Genomic DNA, 27,636 nt, shown 5'->3' on the forward strand with positions numbered 1-27,636 from the left:
TATCACCGTGATCATAGAACGTGATGTGCTGAAGTGAGGAAATTCAGGGTTACTGAACAGTGGAGCCAAGACAAATCACTTTTTAATGCTAATGACCAGCCCTTCTTGCCTACAGCTCTGATCTTCTCCCTCCTCCCTACCCACCATTAGACCAACATCATTTGTGGTTTCCAGTGTGTTTGTATTTTAAATACCGCTTGAATCCCTCGTTTGGAGCTGGATCCAAAACAGGCCATGCATATACGTTACCACATGAAAATAACACTGTGCTTAGCAGGCATCTGGTTCTGGAGACATCCAAAATTACTCTGAGGTACAAATTTTGGCGCTGTGCATGCACCCTCTTCATCAGCTGGAGATCCAGTGGTGCTGAAATTCCATCCAGATCCAGAAAGCGACTGGCTGCTGTACCCAGTGAAATTCCTGACCTTGTAAATGCCCTGTGCATGCACAAACAACACCATTAAGATTGATTTCTTTACAAAATGTGGCCACAGCCATGTTCTCTTTTGAACTGCCGCCACTTTGAACGTTTCCTGCTTGGTTACTGCCTGGTGGACGTGGTCAAGAAGTTGGAGAACCAAGTCCAAAGAGAGGAAGGTGGGAAGTCCTCCTCTCCACTGGAGGACAAGGCAGACCCGTGAAACCAAAAAAGAAAGTGAAGGAAGCAATTTGACTTCTTATTTAGGCCTCAGGGCTGGAAGGTGTTTCCCAAGTTGCACTGGTGATCATTTAACACAAATTGCCTGGACAGTGGTGAGATAAATGACTGAAAGTTCTTTGGGGATGTCAGAAAATGTCAACTGTCAGGTGTTATGAGTACAGAGCTGCCTCGTGGTGTTGGCAATTCAGTAGGAGAGGAGATGGGGAATGAGCAAGTACTCAGAGACACGTCTTCTTCACAGCTGTTGGAGAGAGTTAGTGCCTATTAAAAATACACAGAAAACATTACCAACATTTTCAGAATGCTCTTGGTGAGGCATTTGTTTCCCTGAGTTGAAGAGTCCTTGTGGTAATTTCCTGAGTGTGGAATGATTGATTAATGTGAGGGTGAAGAGCTTGTGGGCTGCTCTGGAGCCTCCATAGCTGTAGACCCCTTTGTACTCCTGCAAATGTCTCATTCTTTCTCTTTTTCTCTTCTTTGTTTGAAGCAGAGAGGGGCTGAAGGAGATTTTAGAGAGAAATTCCTCCCTGTGAGGGTGGGGAAGCTCTGGCACAGGTTGCCCAGAGAAGCTGTGGCTGCTCCTGGATCCCTGGAAGTGTCCAAGGCCAGGTTGGATGGGGCTTGGATCAATTTGGGATAGTGGAAGGTGTCCCTGCCCATGGCAGGGGGTGGGACTGGATGAGCTTTGAGGTCCCATCCAAACCAAATCGTTCTGGGATTCTTCTTTCTTCAAAGAATACTGGGTGCACACATTTGTATTTAGGTATTTGGGGAAGTATCGCAGAGTTCATGGATAAATGTACTCTCTTTCCAAGTGATTCTGGTTGGTGTATTTGTGTTTTCAAGGAAGCCAAACTCAAAACTGGTTTAAGGTAGAGGCTCCAAGGAGTTTATGGATTGGGTGATGCAGCTGGGTGACCTACCAAAGGTGGAAAACCCAGTCTTGGTGGACCTGAGAGAGTTATTGAAATACCCTTTCAAGGGTTAAATTCCTTTTAGATCCAATCTTTTGCTTTGCATAGTGCCCAGGAGGTCATTCTGACATTAATCCTGTGTGCCAGTGGCTTGGCTGAAGGTTATCGTGGATGTGGATGCTGAGTTTGTTGGTGCTGTAGAACAAGATTCCCATATATTGTGTATTTTCCTGCACATGCTGCTCCACCTGCCATCATTTTCCATTTAGGATCCCCCGGAGGAGTTAAAAAGCTGCCACATCCTAAGGAGGCTCTTTCCCTCCCTCACATGGCTATAAAAAGGTAGCTACAGCCCACTTCATTAAAAAATACTGTAATTCACAATAGTAATTGAAAGTCTGGGGACTGGCTGTTCACCAAACATTCTCTAGAGCACAATAGTATCCTGACATCTGAGTATTTACAAACAAAAGGATAAAGTTGTAATCCCCTTGTCATAACACCAGCTTTATGGGATCCATGCACCACTTGAATGTGGTCAAGACTAAGCAGATTATTGTACCAACAATACAGAAAATTTAGCTCCAAGTAAAAAATACCCCAAACCCACAAAGCTGCTGCTCAACCTGAATTCTTGGAGTTTGGGGTTTTTTTTTTGTTTTCTTTTTTTTTTTTTCTTTTAATTGTTTTGAGTGAGCTGGCAAAAATTAGTTTTGTCAGTAGAAACTAAGTAACGGCCAACTACGCCTGGAATGCCTTGGAGCACTGGAGGAATTTTCCGAGGAACAGTGATTACCTTTGTTCCTTTTAGCTACACAAGTTCAGGCTTTGAACTGTGTTTGCTCTTTCACAGTTGTTTTTTTTTTTTTTTTTAATGTATTTGGGGATTTTATTTTAAAGAGGCTGTTTCTGATTGCAAAAAAACCTTTTGCTCAAATAGGGCAGTGTGGTTTTCTCCCAGAGAATTTAGTATTGCCATGGAAGTAAAAATGAACTCTGTAAGAAAAATATTAATTGCAGTACATCATCAATAATTGGAGTTTGGTGGGCATTTTGATACCACTTCGCCTGCATGCAAAAATAGGGTAAAAATATTTATGAACTGTTAAACAATTGTGAAAACAAACAACCTTAAGCTTTACAATCTGAAATATTCTGTGAAAATGGATTTCTAAGTATCATAGGATTAGCTTGAAGTGATCAGATTTGAGTTAGTTGACTTTTTGTCTATTGTATATACCCGACAGCAGCAAAATGGATTGCAAGTTGTATTCATCTGATATGCAGAAGGAGAGGAAACAGCTTCTCAAAGAATTCTAATTTTTGTTATCAGCTGTCATACTGCTGCCTTTCAGTTATGTCTGTGTCAGTAAAATCATTACATCTATTCTCTATACTTTATTTCACCATTGGCTGGTGCTTTTTAATGCCGTGAAAGAAATTCTGCAGCTGAAATTTAAACAATAAAACTCTGGCCACTGCAGTGCTGGCTCTTCAAAATGCTTCGTTCTGAGTCCTTTATTCATACAGGAAAAAAAAAAACAAACAAAACAAAACCCACACAAGCTAGCAATTAAAGGATATGCTTCAGAAAGATAACTGAGCTGCCAAATTTCAAACAAATCCAAGATCTTCCTGATTTATCTTTTTTTTTTTTTTAAATCTTCCTGATTTTTTTTTTTTTTTTTTTTTTGGTGCCTCCTTTGCATCTGCTGCAAGGCCTTGAGACTTGCTAGTGCTGGAGCTCTTCAGTAATTCCTGCACCACTTACCAGCTTCTGTGCATCCCAGAGAGCATTGTCCAAACACTCCTGGAGTTCTGGCAGCCTCGGGCTGTGACCATTCCCTGGGGAAGCCCGCTCAGTGCCCAAGCACCCTCAAGACCCCAAAAGCCTTGTTTGAAGGATGAGTTTTCTGGAGAAACCCTTCAGTCCATGAAATCCATGATGTTCTAACCCACTGCTCTTCAAACAGAGCCTCATTTGTTTAGCAAAGCTCCGTGCTGAGATGGTGGGAATGGGATATTTGATGTTCCTGAGGTGCTCCTGGCTCTGCTGTGTTTGAGTAGGGAAGCTCATGGCAGGTGAGTGAGAAGGAACAAGGGAAAACACCTTTCCTTCCAGTGGAAGGTATCACTGCCAGGATTACAATGGGATGATCTTTAAAGGTCCCTTCTAACCCAAACCATTCAGTGAATCCATAAAACACTGTGCAGGAGTGTCTTGGGTTGCAAGGTGTGGCTGGGGATGTGTATTCCATCACCATCTGTTAGAGGTGGGGCAGTTATCTTCTCTGAGTTGGGCGGTTTTCTTTATCTCTTCCACAACCAATCCTCCCTCTGGAAAATATCTTCTGTAATGGGCTAGTGAGTGTCACTGCATGGCTGATAAAATTCCATCATCCCTTTGGGAGATGCTCCACCCAGGGGGAGGAGCCAAGCATTCCTACCTGGATATAATCTCAGACTTGGAACACCGCAGTCAACTTTTTCCACTAGATTCCCAAAATAACAAGGTTATTTTCCACTAAATTCCCAGAAAAAGACCAGGCTCATCTACACCACCACTAGACCTTCAGAGGAAAGCTACACCTTTCTACAGGATCACTGCTTCAACAGAACCACATCTATCATTCCAAGAATCCTGCAGCCACCATTTAATCACTACCAACACCCTGATCCGCAGGTGTCAGGTCATATTCTGAATCTGTCAGTGTTGTTTTGTATTACTACATTTCTATTTTATTTCCCCCCCCCAATAAAGAACTGTTATTCCTACTCCCATATCTTTACCTAAGAACCTCTTGATTTCAAAACCATAATAATTCAGAGGGAGGAGGTTTGCATTCTCCATTTCAAGGGAAGCTCCTCCTCTCCTTAATGAGCACCCATCTTTTCAAATTGAGACAAGGAGCCACAAAAGAAATTGTGCTTCAGGGTTTTTCATACCATTGCTATTTTGAGCCATACTTTACCAAGGAAAGAAAGGAAGGAAAGATTTGAGGGGATGACAAACTCTACCCCATGTAACTTCAGTTCTTTTATTTCAGGCAGTATTGGTAAATGATGCTGTTGTGCCTGTCAGAACCTAGAATAGTTATTGTACAGCTTCTATCTGCCACAATTTATTACTAAAATCCTAGAATTCCAGAATTACTGCATCCAAAGAGTAAATTATTGTTACACAGAGTTTCAACTTTAGTAATATTTTTTTAAGCCTGCTGAGAACATAAAGATGTGGCCTTACAGAGTGATCTCTGGGAGACACTGACACCTTTTCACTTGTAAACCTCAAGGAGTTTTTCCCCATCAGTTTATTTTTCTAGCTACATTTTTAGGTGCTTTCTAGAGTTTATGCCAGACAGTTTCTGCTGAAGGGCATAAAATAGCACTAATTACACTGGAATTTGATATAGTTTTTGCAATGGCTATGGAAAATTGAAAGTGGAAAGCAATAAGAATTTCTGGAGAGATTTGCTGACACTTTCCTGATTCATAATTGGAATTGTTGCCTCTTTTTTTTTTTTTTTTCTAATCCTCAAATTTTACTAGTCCAGAAACTTCTGAAAATGACATAATATTAAGTTTCAGTTCCATAAATCCATAATTCCCTAATTCAGAAATCCTTGTGCCACTTGGCAGCATCACTCAAATGTACAGTTTGGATGTTGTTGCAGTTGCTGTTGCCACAGGAAATGTTCTTTTTTCAAAAATATACGGACAAAAAAACCCATGCCTGGTGTGTCAGTTCCTGTCCTAGGGCTTCTGGAGCTCTTTGCCCTGCTTCCTGCCTTGCCACTTCCCACCTTTCTCCTCCCTTTGCCCCATCTGCAGTTTCTGATTTAGACAAGGAGGGAGATGTGCTGTGACTGATTTAGAGCATGTGCTGATTTGCCAGCTGGCTGCTCTCTCGGAGCTGTGGGGTCAGCCAGGCACAAGAGATAAGGGCTGAGCTCTCCTCTCTCCAGCCAGGGTTCACCTCTGCTCCTTTGCTGGGGTGTTTTCCCCTTCATCATTTGCACAATCTGAAATACCCTTAGGCTTACTAAACCCTCATTCCCCGTTTTGAACATGGAAAAACTGGGTGTTACTTAAACACCACTGTTAACAATGGTTGAACAGTTTATTGTGTTTGAATATGTAATTTAATTATTCTGTTAAAAAACTGAAGCAGTAGTGGTATTGCACACGCACTGATGGTCTCAGCTGGGACCTGCTCTGATTCTATTAATATTTTTACATTGTGCTTGAGATCTGGAAAAGGTTCCATGAACACCAGAATGTTCATAGAAAAGCAAGTGTGTCCTGATCAAGAAACTTGATTAGGACACATTTACACTGTGTAAGAGGTAGTTTAAACAGAAATTATTACCCAAGCTCCATGTCTTCATTCACTCTCAAAGCAGCATATATATTCACAGAATCACCAAATTATTTGAGTTGGAAAAGACTTTAAAGATCATCTTGTTGCCATTTCTCGCAGCAAATAAAATACTGTTAAATGTGGGATGTTGTTTTGGAGTAGTCTTCCTCCATTTTTAATTTTAGAATTAAATTAGATGGATTAGATTCCCTCTACTTGTGTTTGACATTGAACCGAGAAGAGCTAAAAGAAGGGAGTTGGCGAATTCCTGTCAGACTGGATACAAGTGAAAACAAGTAGCTGGAAGCATCTCAGTGACATCCTTCATTGGCTGAAAGATAAGTTTTCCCCTCCCTGCCTCGGATGCTTCTGCTGTGTCTGAGATAGATGTGAATTTTTGGCTGTTGGCCAAGGAGCTGCCTGCACCTCGGAATGGCAGCATCCTTGGGGATGGAGAGGGATTTGGGACAAGGGATGGAGGACAGGACACAGGGAATGGCTTCCTACTGCCAGAGGGCAGGGATGGATGGGAATTCGGGAAGGAATTGTTCCCTGTGAGGGTGGGGAGGCCCTGGTTGCCCAGAGAAGCTGTGGCTGCTTCATCCTTGGAAGCTTCTCTGTGCCTCCCCACCCTCATAGGGAACAATTCCTTCCAGATATCTAACCTAAATTTCACCTCTTCCAGTTTGAACCCATTCTGCCTTGTCCTGTCATTCCAGTTCCTGAACTGTTCTTCTCCAGCTTCCCTGTTACCCTTCAGGCACTTGAAGGTGCTGTGAGGTCTCCACACAACCTTTTCCAGGCTGAACAGCCCAAAATTCCCCAGCCTGTCTCCTTAGGGGAGGTGCTCCAGTCCTCTGATGAACCTTGTGGCCTCCTCTGAACTTGCTCCACCAGTTCCATGTCCTTCCCATGCTGGGGGCACCAGGACTGTGTGCAGCATTCCAGGTGGGGTTTGACAAGAGCAGAGGGGGACAAAGTCACCTCCCTGTTCTTGGCACATGTTCCTGTCATGTTTTGTTGTAGGAGATTCTTCCCTGCTGTGTGGGTGGTTTTACCCACGTTCTTGGTATTTACCTTTTCCTCACCTCTGGGATGGACAGGAGCACTTGGATGAGAACACTCAGCACTCCCAGTGTGTCCTTGCAGCCAGCCAAGCTGCTGTGGGTGCCCAATTTCTCCAAATATTCAATTCCCAAGGGATTTTGAATCAGGCTAAAAATTCTTTTCATGGGTTTGTGGGCCCAGCACGCAGCTGCAGCATTAATGGGCTCATATGTTCTCAGCACAATGTATGTGATGCAGGCTGCACCCTTAATGCTTTCCTTGGGGAAACATTTGTCCCATTTATTTTCTTTGTGGTCAAAAGTACATCACACAAGCTGCAGCTCTGTGTAGCTGTGCTGTATCCCAAATGCTGCACACTGGGTTTTGTGGGGCTTCTGTTCCCTCATGTTTGGATTAAGCAAGACCTGGTTTTGAGTGTTTGTGCAGCCAGAAAATGAGATACTTAGTTCAGACTAAAGGTCTTAAATTAAGCTTGATGATACACAGCCCTGTGTAATCCGTAATCTTAAAATTGTATCTCTGATGGAACTTCTCAGATTATATTCTTATGGCTGCTTTAACCCAAATACTCAATAATATGCCCTATATTGAGGGCTGGGCAGATCAGCTGGGTTGTTGCAATATAATCCTGCCTTGGAATTGGGCTGGGCAATGTGAGCAGGGCTGGGTCACATCACTGATGCTAAACTCAGACTCTGAAGCCAGGCTTGCTGTTCCCTTTGCTTTACAAGGAGAATGTTTTTGTAGGAATAGTAATTAACCTGCCCTGTGAGCAGAGCTTCCCTAAAGGCACTTCCCAGTGAATTCCTGCAGCAAAGTGCTCCATGAACATTTCAGAGCACAGAAAGCCAAGAAAATGCTCCTGTGCCTCTCTGAGGGAGATCCAGAGGGGCTCTCTGGAGTCTCCCGTATCTGGATCAAAGCCCCAGTGAAGGAGATTCACTCAATAAAATCCACCCAGGAGTAGCAGCCTGGAGGCTACACCAAGCTGCCAAGGAGTTTGGGAGAGCCTTTATTTCAGCTCAACCAGATGGCAGAGGAAAAGGGGTCATGTTGTCATTGCTGACTTGCATGACCCCGTGACACGGGGTGACCTTGACTTAAATAATTATCCTGCTCTCCCAAGTGCCCATCATTCCTGTTCTGTCAAACAGATCCACGCAGCAGATCCAGGCACAAGTGAAAAGGGGGGGATGGATTTGTGTAATAAATAATGGTTTTTGAGAGACGGTGCTCAGAAATTGCTATTTTTAAACTCGCTTCTCAAGCCCTGTGAGCAGCAGGAGCTCTGAGGGTAATCCTGTGTGGCTCCCATGTCTTTCTCCTGCTCTGTTCAAAAGAAATCAGTGTTGCTTGTCACAAGACTTCCATTTGTTGCTGATGTCAAGAGTTTCCTAATGTCATTTGGAAGGTCCAGGACAAGGGGAATATCAGTGGCTTGTTGTGTGTTTACTGCTTTTCTCCAGCCTCTGATGTGGGGAGGCTGCATAACCTGCAGTCGACTGAGGCTGTGCTGGTATTTTAAAGGTCACTCCAGTAATTTTGTGCTTGCTTAAAAACAAACAAACAAAAACCCCCAAACTTTTAAATTCTGCACATAACAGAGTAGAAGAATTGCTGTTCTCTGCTCATTCTTTTGAGGAAGCAAATGTTTGCTCTGCTGTCCCAGCAACCAGAGGGAGCTGGGTTGGGCAAGCCCAGGGGCTGGACTCTGAAATTTCCTCTTGAACAACACTTCTGAAGTTCCTGTTCAAGTGGTTTTGGAAATTTTTGTGTTGCTTGGGTGCTTTGTTTTTAAGAGGCAGTGACACCCAGGGGGAGGGAGAGGTGTCACAATAAAAATAAACCCGTGAGAGAATGAGAAAGACATGAAGCACGAGGAAAATCAGTGGCTTTGAATTTTAAATCAACTCTGAGCAGCATCTTAAGGGTTTATAAAATGACTTGGGATTTGTAAGCAAGGAGAGATCTGAGGAGACAAATGAACTATTAATACAGCATTCCAATGATTAATGGTAGCACAATTAAACTGAAATCACTACAGCTAACAGTCCTTGTTTTTCTTTTGTCTTTCTTTTTCTTCCCCTGACCTTGTACCAAATCCTTCCACTTCTGATGCATTGGGGAACAGCAGAACTCACCCAAAGGTAAGGGCTTTTACCAGTGTGTGAGAGTTGTCCTATCATTTGCTCACTCTTGGGTTATCCAAATATTAAAAGCATTTTGCAGAGCTCTGTCACTGGTCAGCTGCTGAGTAAGAAACTCGAAGCATCTCCTTGCTGCAGAAATGCTCTGTAGAGCCCGTGCCAAGAAATGAGTCAGAGGAACAAATGAGAACATCCACCCTCAGCACTGCAGACCCTGAATGGAGGATATTTGTTCTTTGTGGGCTTTTTAAAAGCATTTTCTGGTATTTGTGTTAAAGCAAACTCATTTTGTTTTTCTGGTCCCGTGACTTCATGCTTGTTCTGAAGATTCTGCCCTGGAAGATCAGGGTTCAACTCCATGCATGTGCTCATACAGCCAGTGGTATTTTACTAAATGTTCTGAAGGCTTGGGATGCTTTAATAATATTTTAGCTGTAAAATTAACTCAAAGTTTTTAAAAAAAGAGCACCTTAATTTTTAATGCATAAGTTGTTGTTACCTCAGAGGATATAAAATAACCACTTTATCTCTTGATGCTGGTACATCAGTGTAGTATGTGGGGGGAAACAATTTATTTTTGAAGATAAGTAATTTAAATTTCAAGGCTTTTGCTATGTTAAGCATTTTCATAAATGTTGGTAGTCAGCAGTGTAACAATGCAGGACATCCACAGGGTGAAGTGCAGCTTCCATTAAGCTTAGAGGGGAAATCCACAGCCAGAGAGCCCCACATTGCACTTCCCTTTTCCTACATCCTACAGAATAAATTTTGCCCGTGTGAATGTAGGTCAGACATTACCCTAATTAATATTTTTTCCTTGCAGATGCATACCCAGGGGAGCTGTTTTTGCAAACATCTGTCCCAAAATACACATTGTATTATTTCAGGTCATCTTTCAGGACAGAAGGTGCCTGTGGACCTTTTGATGGATTTATGGCAAAATTGAGAGTTTTCTATTAAAAATATTACAGTGCTGCTCTTTTTGTGATAAAATGGATTTGGTTTCTATTGTTCTTTGCAAATATTAGACTTTGATGGCTGCTTTAGTTTGTCATGGAATGTAAATAAATACATACTCCTCTTGTTTGGAAAGAGCTTCCTACCCTAAGGCTTGTTTTTAATTTATGCAGACAAGAGGCACGGGGAGACGGGAGGCAGAAAGAGCTAGAGGACATCTGTCAGTTTGCAAAAGTGAAACTCTGGTGAAAAATGAATTGCAAGGATGGGTTTGGAGGAGAAATGGAGAGGTCCTTGACATCCACTGGGTTGGCACATGGAGAGTAGGGTTGGCACAGAAAGGAACAAATAGAAACAAGGAACAAATAAAAGCAAAAATAAAAATAAATGTTTGTTTAGGCTTCAAAATCCTGGAAAATAAGGAATTCAGTGGGAATGTGTGTTGAGTTCAGAATGTCAGAATGTGAATAACATGTTAGATTTGGCAGCGGCTGTTCTAAGGTGTCCTGGTTGTTTCCCTGCAGGTGTTTGCATATGATCACTGCTTTTGGTCTATGGATGAATCTGTCAAAGAAAAATATGCAGGTAATAATATTTACTGTGGCTGGGTTGTCTCCAAGTGGGAATGATCTGATTAAAACACAGTCCTTGCTGCAGGGCACAGGCCATATGGCACAAAGTGTTGTCCCTTCTATGACTGGCTGCTGTCAAAAGGAAAAGTGAAATCTTCAATCATTCCAGTTTGACAATAGCAATGGGCATTTCCACCCCTTTGCAGTGCAGAGAGTGGAAAAACCCAGCACAATGGTGCTTTACTTCTGTTTACAGCTTTATTTAAAATACTGCCCCAACTCCATCATTTTAAATGCATCAAACTCATTTATTTATTTTGAGGAGCACTATTGTATGTAATTTCATGGTTTTCAGTGCTGATGGGAGTTTGGCATCATAGTAAAACCTCATAAAGGAATATTAATAAAATATTAATAAAAGCATAATTTCATTTAAATGTATGTGAATTCAGATGCTTTAGTGAGAATGTGTAATGTATTCAATTAAACGTTTTCTATGTATTATTATAATGCATTTTGGTATATAGTTATGGTAAAATATGAACTATATTTGAACTTATTACTCCTATAATTTATTCCTTTCATTGTTACTATCCTTTAAAATTTGGGATCAATTGAACTTTATTTTATAAAAATCATAAGAAAAATCAAAACCACATACACTTCTTAATTTTAATTTCTATAACAAATAACTAATGAATAATAACCTGTCACAGCACTGAGAAAAATGTGACACTTTCAGTCATACAAATTACAAAGGAATGCTTTGTTTCTCAAACTAAAGGTGGTACCTATATAAGTGATATTTTGATCTGTTGTACAGTGGAAGTGTTACCCCAGCTGAGCTTGGCACAGCTCTTGGTGCTTTTGATGGGGAATTTAACATGGATTTGGCTGTAAAGATAGGAATTCAATGAGAGAAAGGAAGAGCTTAAAGGAACATTATTTGAGAGGACTTTTCAGTCCATAAAGTTCATGCTTTGTTCAGACTTGAGTTTTTCTGGTTCTAAAATCAATTCTGAAAATAGATTTTGTTCAAGTAGTTCTTACCCAGATATTTTAAGCCCTCCTTCCTCTGCTGGGAAAATTATCCAAAAAGCTCAAAGTTCAATTACAAAAGAAATTATACACCTTACTTTTTACCAGTGCAAAATACCCTGTGAATATCCATATTTTCACATACTTGTGATTCTTTTTCTGTAAAAATCTCCTTGTGATACTATGCAATATCTTACACAGTGAAATTTTCCAGTGCTCTGATGATTCCCTTGGATTAAAATCAATTGACTGTCATTAAAATGCACAGCTTGAGTATATTTTGAGGAGGTGCCATTCCCCAGCAGATTAAAATCTGCAGTAGATCGTAGATTCTCTGCTGATGAAATTTCTGGGTATGAACCTTGATAGGACGTTGCTTTAAGCACATCCAGGTATATCCATGATAATCCCAGCCCCTGATTTTTACAGCAGCATGAATCTGGAGCACATCTTCTCCTTTCCAGGGAGCGAACACTGGATGTGATTTAGACAGCAACAGCAGGAAAACCCTCACAGCTTTTACCTAATTGTTGAAGAATCCAAATCAAGGGACAAAAAGCTCTTGCTGTGTTACAGTGTTGGCTTGTGTGTTCTGTTTTCTAGGTCAAGATGTTGTTTTCAAGTGCCTTGGAGAGAATATTCTTCAGAATGCCTTTGAAGGCTACAACGCTTGTATCTTTGCCTATGGGCAAACGGGTGAGTCCCAGAGCAAGGGAGAAATGTTCCCTCCAAAGGTGGTGTGTTCTGGCAGGAGGTTCTTTCCGTGGCTCTTGTGACATTGTTTGAGGAGAAATACCTTCTAACATGGATAAGAAATGTTTTCCTCTTTTGTAACATCAGATATGAGGTGGGCAGGATGAGAAGCAAGGTTTTGTTGCTGCTGGCTACCCTTATTTCTCACACTCCATATGATAATCTTTGGCATGACCATGATTGTCCTTGGGCTCAGAGCATTGCTCAGGTTTTTTGCCTCTGTGGTTAAAATAATCTTGAGTTGTCATTTTAATGTAATATTTAAAGAATAATATGAAGAGTTTTCCCATTAGTGGCTTGTCATCTACAGTAAGGCTGTATCTACCTAAAAGTTCTCCAGCACTCTGAACCAAATTTTTAGTTTTCCTTTTAATTAAAATAGTCTTTTAGCTCAGTGGTGTTTGGGTTACTTTAAAGCAGAAAACTGAAAATAGACCTTTCACTGGAATGCAAAAAAAAAAAAAAAATTAACTTCTTTTATTTTCTATCAATATTCTGCACAGAAGGAACCTTTGTTGCATGTTCTCTAATCACAGCTTCCCTCACACAGGGTCTGGAAAATCCTACACCATGATGGGTACTGCTGATCAGCCTGGATTAATCCCTAGACTTTGCAGTGGACTCTTTGAAAGAGCACAGAAGGAAGAAAATGAAGAGCAGAGTTTCAAAGTGGAAGTATCCTACATGGAGATTTACAATGAGAAAGTCAGAGATCTCCTTGACCCCAAAGGGTACGGAATTTGTGTGAGAATGGCACTATAGTATTTGTCCTACACTCCTCTTTTACAAAACCAGTTTGCCTTAATGGATCCCATCTAAAACATTTGCCTAGGATGGCTTTTGCTGCTTCCTGATCTCGGCATCTCCTCATTATAAATCAAAATAAAGTAGCAAGACTAAAAGCTTGGAGTAAATGTACCTTTTGTGAGGTGACAGCACTGTCTGTGTCAGCTTTTTATGTGTTAGAAAGCTTTTTTGTGTTTGCATTCTGGCCCTTGCTCTGTGCTTCAGTGGGTATTTGTGAGGCCATCCTGTTTGAGATGTGTCAGTGAGAAATGGATTTTGTGTAAATGTTGTCTTAAGTCAGTCATGTGCTTATAAATCCCTTTTTTTTCCCCCCAACCAGAAGCCGTCAGTCATTAAAGGTTAGAGAACACAGTGTTTATGGCCCTTACGTAGATGGCCTATCCAAACTAGCTGTTGCTAGCTACAAGGTAAGGATCAACTTTATGAAAGGCTTATCTTGACATCCTAAACACCAGGTGCTGTCCCTTAAGCTGGACAGAATTACTAAAATGCTCCTTATCAGTAATCTTAGGGCAAGAGAGCTGCAGATTGTTGTGTTGTGATCCCTGGGGAGAGCAGGGCTGAGAGCAGAAACTCCCTTCATCTCCTGCTGCTCAATAATTCTGGAAGTAATTCAGCTGTTGAATGGAACAGATTTCCTCTCAGCATTAAGATGAGTGCAAACTGTCATGAGAAAGTGTTCTGTGATTACTTACAGGCCCGGGATTAAGCAGAGACAAGCTTTCAGTGCCCCACTGTGTCACTTTTTGCCTGTCATGTTCTACTCAGTAATTTCCCTTCCCAGTAGCACACATTGGAATTATGAGCTAATGGTTGTTTACCAAGCAAACACTTGAGAGCATCACATGAAGCTGGCTTGCAGGACAGTAAATGTTTATAAGTGCATTCACCAAATGCCCTGTTTTTTAAGGAGCATTAACTTACTGTGGGGAAAATGGATAAATATGGGATGGAATCTGTCAGCTTAACCAAAGCATGGAGACAGTGCAGTTGCAGTTTCTCCAGGTGTTCATCCAGCTCTCCTTGGTGGTTTCTGCTAAGACAGGACACGTTTCATGCTTTGCCTTTCCATGTTGCCCAGCAGCTTTTTGTAATCCAGAATTTGGAGTCAGTGGTCTGTGGTGGTCCTTTGTTTGACTGTTTATTTGAGCTGTTTTAGCATCACCCAGCTAGAGATGCACAAATAGAAGTTTAGCCCAAGACCCTGAGGTTTTAACTATTTTACACAATTGCTGTGAAACCCCAAAGCAGGGGAGCTGCACCTTTCTCAAGCATCACAACAGATCAAACCACTTAGTAAGCTCTTAAAATTTGGAGGAATATAATGACCTCTTCAGCATGGTTTTGTTTTATAAACCCCTGAGCCTTCTGTCAGTATTCCAGATTCTCGAGACCATGACAACTTAAGGCTAAAATGTGACAGGGTCCAAACACAAATTGCTGTTTCCTCACTTCTTTCTCTGCTTTTGAGTGTTGCTGCGTGCAGCCAGCTGCATTATTTTTGTTGATATTTTAATATCTAGGTTGAAGAGTGGGTGAAGTCATGACACTGTGGAGTTTCTAGGCTTTAAAGGGAGGGATCACTTCGATTTTTTTTTCCCTCACATTTTTCTGAACAAACAAATGGGAGGCTTAGCAAGAAAACACTGTATTTGACCAAGACGAGATGATTTTTGGAGGTAATTGGAAAGGATGTCAATGCAGATCTGCTCATGGCTGTGAAAATTTTATTTAGGACATCGAGTCCTTGATGTCTGAGGGCAACAAGTCTCGGACAGTGGCTGCCACCAACATGAATGAGGAGAGCAGTCGGTCCCACGCAGTCTTCAAGATCATCCTCACCCACACCCTCTATGATGTGCAATCAGGGGTAAGAAAATCCAAGAAGGTCCAAATGTCAGCCTGGGATGTGTCTTTTACATTAATGTATTTAAAAGAAACACTTGGAATCAGCAGTTTGTAGTACAGGCTAAAGATAAAACAGGCGAAAAATAGAAATACAGCTGAGTGTACCTCTGGTAATAACCCTTCCCTTGGTTATTTAATGCAAATTTGTATAAATTACCAGCTTTCTAAATTAATACAAATTTATATAAATTATCAACTTTCTAAATTGAAAAAAAATGCTACTTTAAAATATTTTGCATTGTATGCCATTAATGATTTTATGTGCATATATTAAATATTGAAAAAGCATTTAAAGCTTCAAATATTTTAATTTAAGTTTCCTTGGAGGAGTGTGTGAAATACATTATGTCAATATTATTTAGTCCCTCACAGAAAATGGTGATAAATTGGAATTGAAATAAGTATCTTTAAACTTCATTGATAGATTCTGTGCTTGGGCAATTCTTTAAGCTTTTCAAAGCCTTGGAGAAATTTTGAGTGTCCACAGATCAAATCTGAGCCTAAATATTGAATATATTGGAAAGCATAATGAGAATTTGGGCTTTTTTTCCCTCCTAATTTCTCAGTTTCCACCAGTCTCCTTATCCACACAATTTTCCTCATTCTTTATTTGGATTTTTTCCCCTTTTGCACTTCAAATCAGCATCATACTGTGCTGATTTTTTTTTTTTTTTTTTAATTTTTCCATAATTTGTCATTCCAGTTTTGCTGTGGCTCTTGTGCATGCTTTTCATACCTGGTTTTGTGTGGTCCTGCTCAGCCTCGATGCAGAGTGGTTGTGACTGTCCAGGTTCTCTGCACCTTCCAGTGACCCCTGTGTGAACTCCTGCAACAGATTTCCCTGTCCTCCCATCTGCTGGTTCTTTGAATCCTGGAAATGGCATGTTCCATGATCACATCATGTTCTGATAGTTTAGGGGGACGTTTTTGAGAGTTTATTGATTTTAATTATCCCGTTCATTTATGGGAACGCAGCGCTTTGCATTGGAGGTGCAGGTGCTGCAGAAGAACGTGATGTGAGGAAGCTGTTCTCAAAGACAGTTGGCTCTTCAGTTTCAAATTGATTTAGGGAGTTCGTGGGGTGTTTCAGAATGCCATTTTGGGTCAAATGAGATGAAAGGGTTTGTAACAAAATCTGTGTTGCAGGTTTAAATACTCACATAGCTGGGATCATGTTCCATGAGGCTGATAAGGATAAAGGAGACTTTGCAATTGTGATGATTTATGTAAATTATAACATGCTTTTCATCAGGTGCATTCCTGGTCACTGAAAAACAGAAGAAACTCTGGTATAAAATCCAAGGATTTCAAGAGACTGTTTTCAAGATGGGATTGTGAACCTCATGTCTCTGCTTGTGAATCCTTTGGCATAACTCTGAATTTTTCATGGTTCAGCAGTTCATTAGTGTGCCCTGTGTACATCTCCTCTGGAGATTCCTGAGATATCTGAAGATACCAGAGTACCTAATTTCACATCATCCATGCCTTCCCTGTTGTTTCTGAAGCAGCAGGTGGTGACTTAGGACACTGCCCAAATCCAGCCGTTCTCAAAGGGGTTGGAGCAAGAATTTACACCAAAATGAAGTTTGATTCCTGTTGTAAAATACATCAAACAATGTGACTTGATTGAAGTGACCTAACAGGGGCTGTTCTCTGGTTCCTTCCCCAGACATCAGGTGAGAAGGTGGGCAAGCTCAGCCTGGTGGACTTGGCAGGTAGTGAAAGGGCAACTAAAACTGGTGCTGCAGGAGACAGGCTGAAAGAAGGAAGCAACATTAACAAGTAAGACTTTGAGATTATTTGTTTTCCTTTTTTCACCACCATTTCCTGCTAAATACAGCCTGCTTGTAAAACAGTATGAAGCTCCTGTAGTCAATTTTCTCCTTTTCTTCTCTCTACAAAGCTCCTGTAGTCAGTCTTTCCCCTTTACTTCTCTCTGTTTCCCCTTCTGACATGCAGTATTCTTAGATACGGGAATAAGATCTCCATATTTTTAAAATATATTTGTGTTCCTGCAGCTGCAATGAATTTCATTCTGAAGACCTGATTATTAAGACTGAAAACATACTGGAAAAAAATAGGAGTGGAGCTTTTGTGAAGAAAGAATGGTCAAAATTAAACTAGGAATTTTTTCCTCAGAGGATGTTTTCAGAGGGAAAATCACTGTCTAAATATGCATTTGACTTATGAATATTTACCCTTGTTAATAACTGCTTGTGTTCTCTGGGCAGATCCCTCACAACTCTGGGGCTGGTTATTTCTGCCCTGGCAGATCAGGCTGCTGGCAAGAACAAGAACAAATTTGTTCCATATCGTGATTCTGTACTCACTTGGTTACTTAAAGTAAGTAAGTTGTTTTTTTAATCTTCTTTTTAAAAAGTGAAATAAAAGAGAGGAAAAAGGGAGAAGAGTCTCATTGAATGAAATCAAAATTCTGTGCTTTTTGCCTCATTTTCTGGGTTTAATGTTAACTATAATTGTCTTTGGAAAATGAGCTGGATGTAAGCCATTGCATAGTTACTCTCTGCAGACTAAATATGTGTCTTCTGCTGACCTGAAATGGCCTAAGGATTAAAGAACTTTAAAAATAAAATTAAAAGCAGTGTCTATTTTATGGGTCAGTGTAAGTACAGCTTCACACACAACCTTGGGGCTAATTTAATTTGGGTTATTTCTGCATACAGCTGATTTTACATACTGGTATGCTTAGCTCTGAAGATGTTAAGACAATTACCTTTTCCTAATTGTCTAATTTAATTGTTAAGATATTTTACTTTTGTCAGCAGAGTATAATTGCAGAGCATTAATCCCGGTTGCAGTCTGAGGAACAGGTCAGGAGACTTCAGAGATGCCGTGTGAAATGAGCAGTTAAATCATTTTCTGAACTGTACAGGAGTTTTATTTGGTCTTTTTGTTGTTGTTGTTGTTGGGGAAAAAGACAAATTTCTCTTTTTTCCCTTGTGCTCTGTTTAGTTGTTATCCAGGACCAATTGAGATACTTACTGGTAGAAAGAAATAATCTGAAAAGAAACTGATTTGTGGCATCACCAGCCTTTCTTTGTCCTCTTACTTTTTGTAGGTGCTCTGGCTAGTCCTTGTTGTCTTGGGTTCCCTATCCTTTCTTACCAATGTTTTCAGGTGTTGTTTAAATTTCACATCCTTGGGTTTAGCTGCACATGTGGAAAGAAGAAGACAAAGTGACTTGCAGGTTGTACAGAAGTGTGGAGATAAAAAAAAAATAACAAGTTTTTTCTTGCAGAGATTGGAAAGCAAAGTTGAATTCAATGCTTAAGTAAAACAAAATCCCTGCTCCTGTAACCTCTTGACACACAAGCCTTCATTTTTCTCAGTGCTTTTAATGAACTTTTTAGCATGACTTGTGAAATTACTTATCCTTAACAGATCTGGACATCAAATCGCCACGTAAAAATTTAAATGGCACAACACAAACAGTGTCTAAGTAAAACAAGTTATCACAGCACAGTGCTCTTGCACTGAGGCTTTTTTAGTATTTAAATACATTTTTGTCTCTCTGTATTTACACTGAGTTTTTTCTCTCATTGAGAAGAAACAAATTATTTTTTTTGGCTCTCTGCAGTTCGACAACAAAACCCCTGCGCAGCTTCACTGCGCTCGGGCTTCCCGATGCGGCTGCAGCAGGGTGGAAACCTCCCTGATGAATTTCCAGCCTTGTTGGAATTAGTTCTGCTGCTCCATTTCCAAACAAATCCAGGGAGCAGACTGCAATTCCTGTTCAGCACCTGTCCGAGGCATTGTGGCCACGGGAGCTCACTTTTGTTCTGCCTCCTTTCAGGCAAACCCTCTTTGTGTCCAGCATCAGCCACGTTAGTGCCAACAAAAGGGTTGGGGGCTTTTGGGGTTTTTTAACAAACAAGCTCTCAATGAAGTTTTGTTTTGAGAGAGGGAAAATTTATACTTTTTTTTTTTCCTTTTTTTTCTTTTTTTTAAATTAGAGATCAAAGGAAGGATTTATTAGTTTAAAGAGGCCTGTTTGGAGAAGCGATGAGATGGTGGGCTGAGCTTTCTCCCTGGCTTTCAACTTGTAATTATGATACCAAAACAGACTAAATGTGTTCTAACTGCAGAAATACCTGTCATACAGTGTCTCTCCACAAATCTGGGAAATCAGTTCAGGAGACCTCAAGATCTGACGTTTTTTCTTAATTTTGTTGGGGATTTTAGACAAAAGTGCCATGCGAAAAATATCATTGCTTGAGCAGTGGCATCAGGTTATGCAAGGAGCACAATAGCTTTGTCAGTTCTGTAACTTCTGGTTTTAATCAAATTGTATTGGCACAAACATCTTGTTTTCCTGTGTTAATCAGAAGCCTGATGGTTGCTATTAAAAATGCAATTTCTGAACTCTACATTTGAGTTGTTTTCACATTAATCTTGCTGCTAGAGGAGAAAAAGCTGGTTAATTCTTAAAAATAACTTATTTATTTCCATTCTGTCTCCCTAATACATGCAAGCCCAGCCTTACCAGGCTGGTTTACAGACTCTTTTCACTAATGAGTGGCTGATTTGCTATTTTTTCACCTTTCTTGCTTATCATTAAAGAAGCCAGTGAAATCAGCACATGGGTTTTATACATAAAACTTTATCAGACAGTCTGGCATTGGGCTTGAATTGCTGCAAGAGGGACTTTGCCCAGTCTATAATGGGTGTATTGTGGGTTCTGGTGTATCACTGTTACAGCGTTCTCAGCTGCCTCTACAGCAGAGCTGCAATTCAAATAATGAATTCATCCTATTTTGGAGCTAATCAGAGCAGTGAAGGACATTCCCAATGTGCAAACAGTTAAGGTTGGATTCGGAAGGGGAAGTACCTGGCCAGCTCCCTGCCAACCTCCAGCTTTTTATGCAGAACAGGGATTGCAGTTGCACGGTGTCACTCCTAATTTTTGGCCAGGAAATCCCATGGACTGATTCATCACTGCTCCTGTTAGTCTTAAAGTCTTCAGTTAAAAAAACATTTCTGTGGTACAGAGGGGACCCTCCCAAGCCGTGGATTAATTTGGAGTAAACATTGGCTAATCCTTGGATGAGGAAAGTCACGGTGAGATCAGTCAGAAAGCTGCTCTTTGTTGCTGATTTCTGTATAAATACACTTACCTGCCTGGGCTGACTGTGTTGAACACTATAAATATGTAAAGATTTATGTTTCATATGAGTTCCATGCCCTTTTGCATGACCAGAGACAGCCAAGTGCTGCCAACAGCCTGGCTGCTGTCAAACTGGTTTAGGCATCACGCAGCCAAGAGGAGAGTCTCAGGGAAATACTTAAAGGGGCATTTTAATGATTGCTGGGGAAAGCTCCACGTGTGCTTTGGCACTGAAATGGTTTGACAAGCAGCGAATGCAGTCAGATTGTTCTAATGGCAATGCCTGACCTACATTTCATGGGTTAGTGAAGATGAAAATTAAGAGTGTGGTTTGTCTCAGAAAGGGATCTTGGGTAAAAAACAAACAAACAAACAAAAAAAAACCAACACACTCCAAAATTCCAAACAAACCAAAGAAACCAAACTACCACACAGAAAATAAAAAATGCTGCACAATTTAAACAAGAATATTTTTTCTTCATTTATCTATATTTGGCCAAAATTGTAAACCGTAATCTTATGGTCAGTAAATGATTGAATCCTTCTTTCCTCATTTCCTTCCTTCCTTGTTTCACGTTCTTCTTCTCTCTCACCCAGATTCCAGGAGAGTAATTTCTTACGTAACTCAGTTTGGATTTGTGAGCTGTGCCAGTGGGAGGAAATGAAGGGCCCCATTCTGAATGTTTATAGGAATAAAATCAGCTGTATTGTTTATGAAGAGATATTTCAGTAATTTATTTCTTGAAGACATCTGTCTTCTTGTCTTTGAAATGTGATAATTCATCATGGTTTTCCCCGAGCTCCTTCAGTAGCATCTGAGAAGTTCAGTGCTGAAGTGTTTGCATTTCTGGTTTGTAAACCTAAGCAGAAAACACAGAAAGAAAATTTAGATTCCTTTACCAGGCCTTGTAAAGCCCAAAACAGGGCCTTTTTCCCATTCCTGTTGAAAAAAGCCAAGAATGTCGAAATCCAAGAACGGCATTTCCTAGACGAGCTTTCAGAAACGAACATTGAAAATCACGACCTTTTCTTAACTTGCGCAGCTTAAAACTCTTAAACCCCAGCAAACCATTTCTAAAAAAAGTTAAAAAAATAAAAACGTTGATTCTAAACCGCCCCTCAACCTTCCAGGACAGCCTCGGGGGCAACAGCAAGACGGCCATGGTGGCCACGGTGAGCCCGGCGGCCGACAACTACGACGAGACGCTGTCGACGCTGCGCTACGCGGACAGGGCCAAGAACATCGTCAACCACGCCGTGGTCAACGAGGACCCCAACGCCCGCATCATCCGCGAGCTCCGCGAGGAGGTGGAGAAGCTGCGGGAGCAGCTCACCAAGGCCGAGGTACCAACTGGGAGCCTCGCAAATCCAGCAAAGCACCCCCGCCGCCAGCTCTCCAGAAGGAGTTTGTTTTGGTTTGAAAAGAAAGGTGTTGGCTAAGGAGCTTCCCTTGAAATGGAAAATGTAAACGCCCTCCCTCCGAATTATTATGATTTTGAAATTAAGGGGCTATCAGGCAAAGATACGGGAGTAATACTAGAAAATAACAGTTCTTGACTAGGAAAATTAAAAAGAAATACAAATGCAGTGGTACAAAAAGAAAAAGCTGGTGACAGAGTCAGAATACAGCCTGACAGCCTGTTGGTCAGGGTGTTGGTAGCAGTCCAGTTAGATGGTGGCTGCAGTTCTCCTGGAGTGACGGATGTGGTTCTCCTGTAGAAGGGTGTAGTTTCCCTGTGAAGGTCCGGTGGTGGTGGAGATGGGCCTGGTCTTCCTCTGGGAATCTGGAGAAGAACGCTGCTCCTCTGGGAATCCAATGGGAAAAGGTTGCCTGTGGTGTTCCAAGAGTCAAATTATATTCAGGTAGGAATGCTTGGCTCCTCCCCCTGGGTGGAGCATCTCACAATGGGATGATGGAATTTTATCAGTCATGGAGTGGCATTCAGTGGCCCATTAAAAAAGATATCTCCTGGAGGGAGGATTGGTTGTGGAAAAGATAAACTGCCCATTTAAAATAAGATAACTGCCCCACCTCTGACAAATGGCAATGGAGTACATACCCCCAGCCACATCTTGTAACCTGAGACAGAATTCCATGAGGGAACATTGCAGGGTGTCCAGGTGATGCTTCTCTCTCCCTTTATATAATTATTTTACATTTTTCTGTGTGTCCATCTTGAAACACGGGCATTCATTGAGATACTGAGCACTTTGTTGAGCATTCTTGGTTTTACTCTGTGATGCAGAGGATGTGGAGGCATGGATAGTTCCAGTTAAGACTGGGTGATTTTTAGGCAGAGCTCTGCTGATACATTTTAAGAATTCAGCATGGCCACATCCTGTGAGATGTAAATTCAGTTAAATGAAGTTTTCTTGCCTGTTTCCAGCTGTTGAGTCTCTAACAGGCACTAGGCAATATCTCTCTACAACTCCCTGAAGGGAAGTTGTAGCCAGGGTCGGGGTTGGTCTCCTCTCCCAGACAAGCAGTGGCAGGATGAGAGGACACAGCCTTAAGCTGCACCAGGGGAAATTTAGGCTGGACATTAGGAAAAAACTCTTCACAGAAAGAGTGATTGAGCATTGGAATGGGCTGCCTAGGGAAGTGGTGGAGTCACCATCCCTGGAGTGTTTAAAAAAAGGCTGGATGTGGCACTCAGTGCCGTGGATTAATTGGTAATGTGATGTTAGGTCATAGGCTGGACTCGGTGATCTCCAAGGTCTTTTCCAACCTATTTTGTGATTGCTTCTGCAGTGAAATTTCAACAGAAACATGGTCTAAAAGTTAGATAAAGGCCAAGAATTGTTGTAATTCTGAGTTCTGTTCCCAAAGCGACAAAGCAATGGTTATGTAATCCCTCTGGTTTGCAATTCAGAAAAAATTATGATCACAGCATCTGCATCATGAGGTATGCAGGGAATGCTGGCTGTGATACTGCAAATTGTAGATTTTGACTTGTAGATTTTGGACTCTTCTCATTTGAGCTGCCTAATATGCTAAGCATCCACTCTGTGTGTATCAGTTTCTTCAAGGTGTCTCAAGTAAAATACCATAAATATCTAAAAATTATTCTAAAATATCAGCCACAGACTTTACAGTACTCTCAGAGTTGCAAGTAATCTCCATTTGTTTCATTTTTTAGTATTACTCCCAAAATAATGGCAGCTGTCCAAAGTCGTGAAGTAGTGTTTCCTAAGGATGAAATAATAAATATTTCATTTCCCAAGTATTAAAATCCCACCCTAGTTGTCATCTCAGTGGCGTTGACAAAGAGCAGGGAAAAACCAGAGCAATTTGTTGTTAAGAGGCTGCACAGTAAAGGTCAAACCCCACATTCACAGCCTTGTGCTCCTTTCAGTTCATTACATTTGTTGCCCATCTAATTTTCTTCCAGAAATGTGCATAAATAACTTCCTGAAGTGAACAAAAACACTGACTCATTATGACAGGTTGCATTTTCAAAGCTCATTTCCAGATACAGAAGTTGCCAAGTTGTGGAGATTGGGGTTTTTTTTACCTTTTGGTGTCAGTGTCCTTTTCTCTCCTGAACAGCCAGAACAGAACTTGACAGTTGACTTTCCCCTCACAGAATATGGAATTATCTTCTTTTCCCATTTTCTTTTATAATCCATACATTTTGATCTTTTTTTTTGTTGTTGTTGTTGGCATTAACATTGTGTTTTAATTTGTCTGTGCCAAGGCCACCAGCCTGTCCTTCCTGTGCTGGGAATTCACCTGCTTCCAGCAGAGAAGCAGCCTGTGGATCTGGGATCAGGCTGGGCCCATTCCTTTGGGGTTTATTTGGGCATTGTAGGGAATGAGGGAAGTTACCCAGATCATTGCAGCTGAAATGTGTGAAAATGTTCACTAATTGTTCGAAAAAAATTGACAAGTTAGATCTTGAGAGTATCTGGGCCTCATCATTCTGCCCTGGTAGTGTTCACCCCTTCGCCCTGATCATGTATTTTCTGGTATTATGAATTTTTGTTTGGGAAATTCCCTTGGTTTCACTTCCCTTACTGGGTGGAATTCACAGAATCATGGAGTGGTTTTGGGTTGGAAGGGGACCTTAAATCTCACCCAGTCCCAGCCCCTGCCATGGGCAGGGACACCTTCCACTGTCCCAGGTTGCTCCAAGCCCTGTCCAACCTGGCCTTGGACACTTCCAGGGATCCAGGAGCAGCCACAGCTTCTCTGGGCAACCTGTGCCAGGGCCTCCCCATCCCCACAGGGAAGAATTCCTTCCCAGTATTGCATCCCATCCTGCCCTCTGTCCATGGGAAGCCTTTTCCCCTTGTCCCTCCAGACCCTTGTCTAAAGTCCTTCTCCCTTTTACACCATATTTAGGTATTTAAAGCAGAAACAGCCCACACAGGACACATCAGCTGACAGTTCCTAGACTGTTGTGTCTTGAGGCAGAAGAAACTCCTGTCTTAAAACAGGATTTTCCAATCCTGGCACTTGCTCCTGTTCTTGAAGGAACTTCAGTGTAATGAGGCCACTCTTTGATCTGGATTCCTGTGAGGAGTTTTGGGTTTGTGGTAAGGGAATGCCTGATGCTGGAGAACGATGTTCCCATTGTTTAATTGGCATTGCATTAATGCCAACCAGCTAAACCCATGTTCCTCGTTAGCAGTAATGAAATAATGACATAAGGAAGCCCACAGGCTTTTTCAGCAAGGTTTGTAGAGGCAGAAATCCAGTATGGAGATGGAAGAATATTTTGAGTAAGAAAGGACCTTTTAAAGCTCTTCTAGACCAGCCCCCTGCCATGGGACACCTTCCACTATCCCAGTGTGCTCCAAGCCCCATCCAGCCTGGATTTGGACACTTCCAGGCATGGGGGGATCCTGATACCCTTTCAGTTTTTGGGGTATCTGATGGATGGCTGTGGGAGTGTCTTCTTATTCTTAAGGTAGTCCATGTTTGGAACATGTGCCTTTGAATATTTCACCAGACAAAGAGCCGTGGCAACTTAGAAGGAAAATGAAATTTCAGTGTCCAGAAGTACATTGTAAAGCTTCCATTGATATTCAGTCTCTAAACTGCATATAAAGATGCACAGGTGCATAACAAGAGCTGCATTTTTCCTATAGCAAAATATACTGCACACATCAGGCCATTTTAAAAAGAGCAATAAAAATATTTTGGTGGCAGTACAATTTACTGAGGTGTGAGGTGTCATTTTGAGCATTTGACAGCTGAGGGGACATAGCCAGAGCAGCAGGATATTTAAAAACAAAACTGGTTTTGGTATGAGTCACTTGGAATGTAGCAATAAGATTAGTTTGTGTGTGAGTATCTTTGTGCAAATCTTGCCAGTATCATGTAATTAGTTTGTGTTGAAGTACATAAACTCCACGTTAACATCTGTACTTGAAACTAATTAAAAGAACTTTTTGGTGGATTCTGCCTTTACATGCAATTCGTGTTTTTAAGACCCCTTTACTTACTGCTAAATGTGCCTAGAAAAATGAGTCATGTTGCCTTTATTCCCCCATCTGTGTGGCTGCAGAGAGAAAACACACAAAGCACAACAAGCTTTTCTTGTTTCATTTGCTTTTTTCCCTGCAGGCTATGAAATCACCAGAATTAAAAGAACGATTGGAGGAATCAGAAAAGTTGATTCAGGAGATGACCGTGACCTGGGAAGAAAAATTACGAAAAACTGAGGAGATAGCTCAGGTTGGCTGCTTTCTTTCCTCCTTCCCTGCCCCCATGTTTTATGAAAAATAGGTTTGTTTTCTGTGTCTGTCAGTTCATAGGGGTTGTCTGAGTCTCTCCCCACATTTATGGGTAAGTAGGTCAAGCTTGCTGCCCTTTTGAAAAGCTTCACTTAATTCCTGTGATAGATGGATGCCTCCCAGATTACCACTCCAGTGACAATAATAAATTGTCACTGTATGCAAATGGAGAAGTTATTTAAAAAAAACAAAATAATCCACGGATGAGAGGATTACAGGGGGTTTTATATTCTTCAGGCAGTCAGATTGTTTGTGATAAGGGAGCATTGAGAGCATTCAGTGCAAGGTTATGGACTGAGTGCCTTAATGCACCAGGCAAAGGGCATTCACAGTGATAAAAAATAGAGCTGTTGAGGATCTCTGTGTGTTTTAATAGCTCCTGAATTGATATTTAGGGCCTCAGACCATAACTGGAGATGATTATGTTGGAAAAATGATACAGGTCACCACGGTTATTGCATGACACTCCTGGTTCTTCCCACACAAATGCTGATGTATATATTTGCAGAGGGGAGCTCTGGAGGGGGAGGACTGCTGGGAGGTGATGAATAGTGTGTAATAAATAAGGGGAGAATGGAGCCTCTGGTACAAAGCCCTCTTGTAGATGCCACAATCAGAATAGACTGTGTTGACTTTGGTTTTAAAGATCCATTGTAAGAAGTGCTGCCTGTGACTATGAGGGCTTCCTGCCTTTCAGTGCAATTCCTCCTTGTGTATAAGGGTGGAAAAAAATAAAATGAAATATAATAAGAGTAAAAAAATCCTGCTCTTATCCCACACAATAGTTTCTAGGCATTGAATGTGTGGGGAGGTTGAAAAACTGAAGTAATGGGCTCAGCTCTCCAGAGTTAATGTGCCTTGATGTTTGCATGGTGCTGCTTTAGCTCTCTGCCTTTCTGCCTCTAAATTCCCAGCCTGGTAGGATGTTTCAGAGCTAGGAGTTCCATGAGCCTTGAAAAAGGGGTATTTTTTCCAGAGGTGGAATAAGGACAAGATTTCAGGACTGTCTGGAAGTCAGTGGAAGCCACTCTGTCACTCCCCTCCTCACCTGGACAGGGGGAGAGGTGTAACAGAAAGTTCCTGGGTCCAGATAAGGACAGGGAGAGATCAGTCATCCATCACTCTCACAAGCAAAACTGATTTGACTTGGGAAAATGAGTTTAATCAGATCAGAGTAAAGTAATGAGAAATAAAAATTAAATCTTAAAACACCTTCTCCCCTCTTCTCCTTTTTTCCAAGGCTCAACTTCACTCCTGGTTTTCTACTTCCTACCCCCAAGTGGGACAGGGATCTAGGGAAAGGGGGCTGTGCTCTGTTCTCCAGTTGTCTTTGCTGCTTTTTCATCTTTCAAATTGTGTCAGGGTAGACAGGTAGGAAGGAGAGATATTTGTAAATCTTTGAGTAAAGGATGATTCCTAACAGGGAGCAAGGACCATCAAAGAGGCAGCAATAATAGTTCAAAGCCTTAAACACCAGCCACATGAACAGGCAAATTTTCACATTTTCAGTGAGCTTTTGACATACTTCTAATGTTTTTTTTCAGTGTTTAAGTTAATTAACATTAGGTCTTGAGAAAAAAT

General features: G+C 41.3%; 1 protein-coding gene across 4 annotated transcripts in view; it reads left to right on the forward strand.

Moving 5' to 3' along the window:
* The window catches only part of KIF13B (kinesin family member 13B), a 120,203-nt gene that overhangs the window by 37,842 nt on the left and 54,725 nt on the right, over positions 1-27,636 (forward strand). Inside the window, exons 3-12 of one of the 4 annotated variants that reach the window (XM_077782478.1) lie at positions 9,138-9,153; positions 10,635-10,695; positions 12,324-12,416; positions 13,024-13,204; positions 13,600-13,687; positions 15,016-15,150; positions 16,858-16,970; positions 17,420-17,531; positions 21,445-21,657; positions 25,886-25,996. In XM_077782478.1, the coding sequence (XP_077638604.1) occupies positions 9,138-9,153; positions 10,635-10,695; positions 12,324-12,416; positions 13,024-13,204; positions 13,600-13,687; positions 15,016-15,150; positions 16,858-16,970; positions 17,420-17,531; positions 21,445-21,657; positions 25,886-25,996 (1,123 nt within the window). The other 3 variants (XM_077782479.1, XM_077782480.1, XM_077782481.1) reach the window with 3 other exon arrangements.

Source organism: Lonchura striata, chromosome 3 (assembly GCF_046129695.1).
Source record: "Lonchura striata isolate bLonStr1 chromosome 3, bLonStr1.mat, whole genome shotgun sequence".
NCBI classification, from domain to species: Eukaryota; Metazoa; Chordata; class Aves; order Passeriformes; family Estrildidae; genus Lonchura; species Lonchura striata.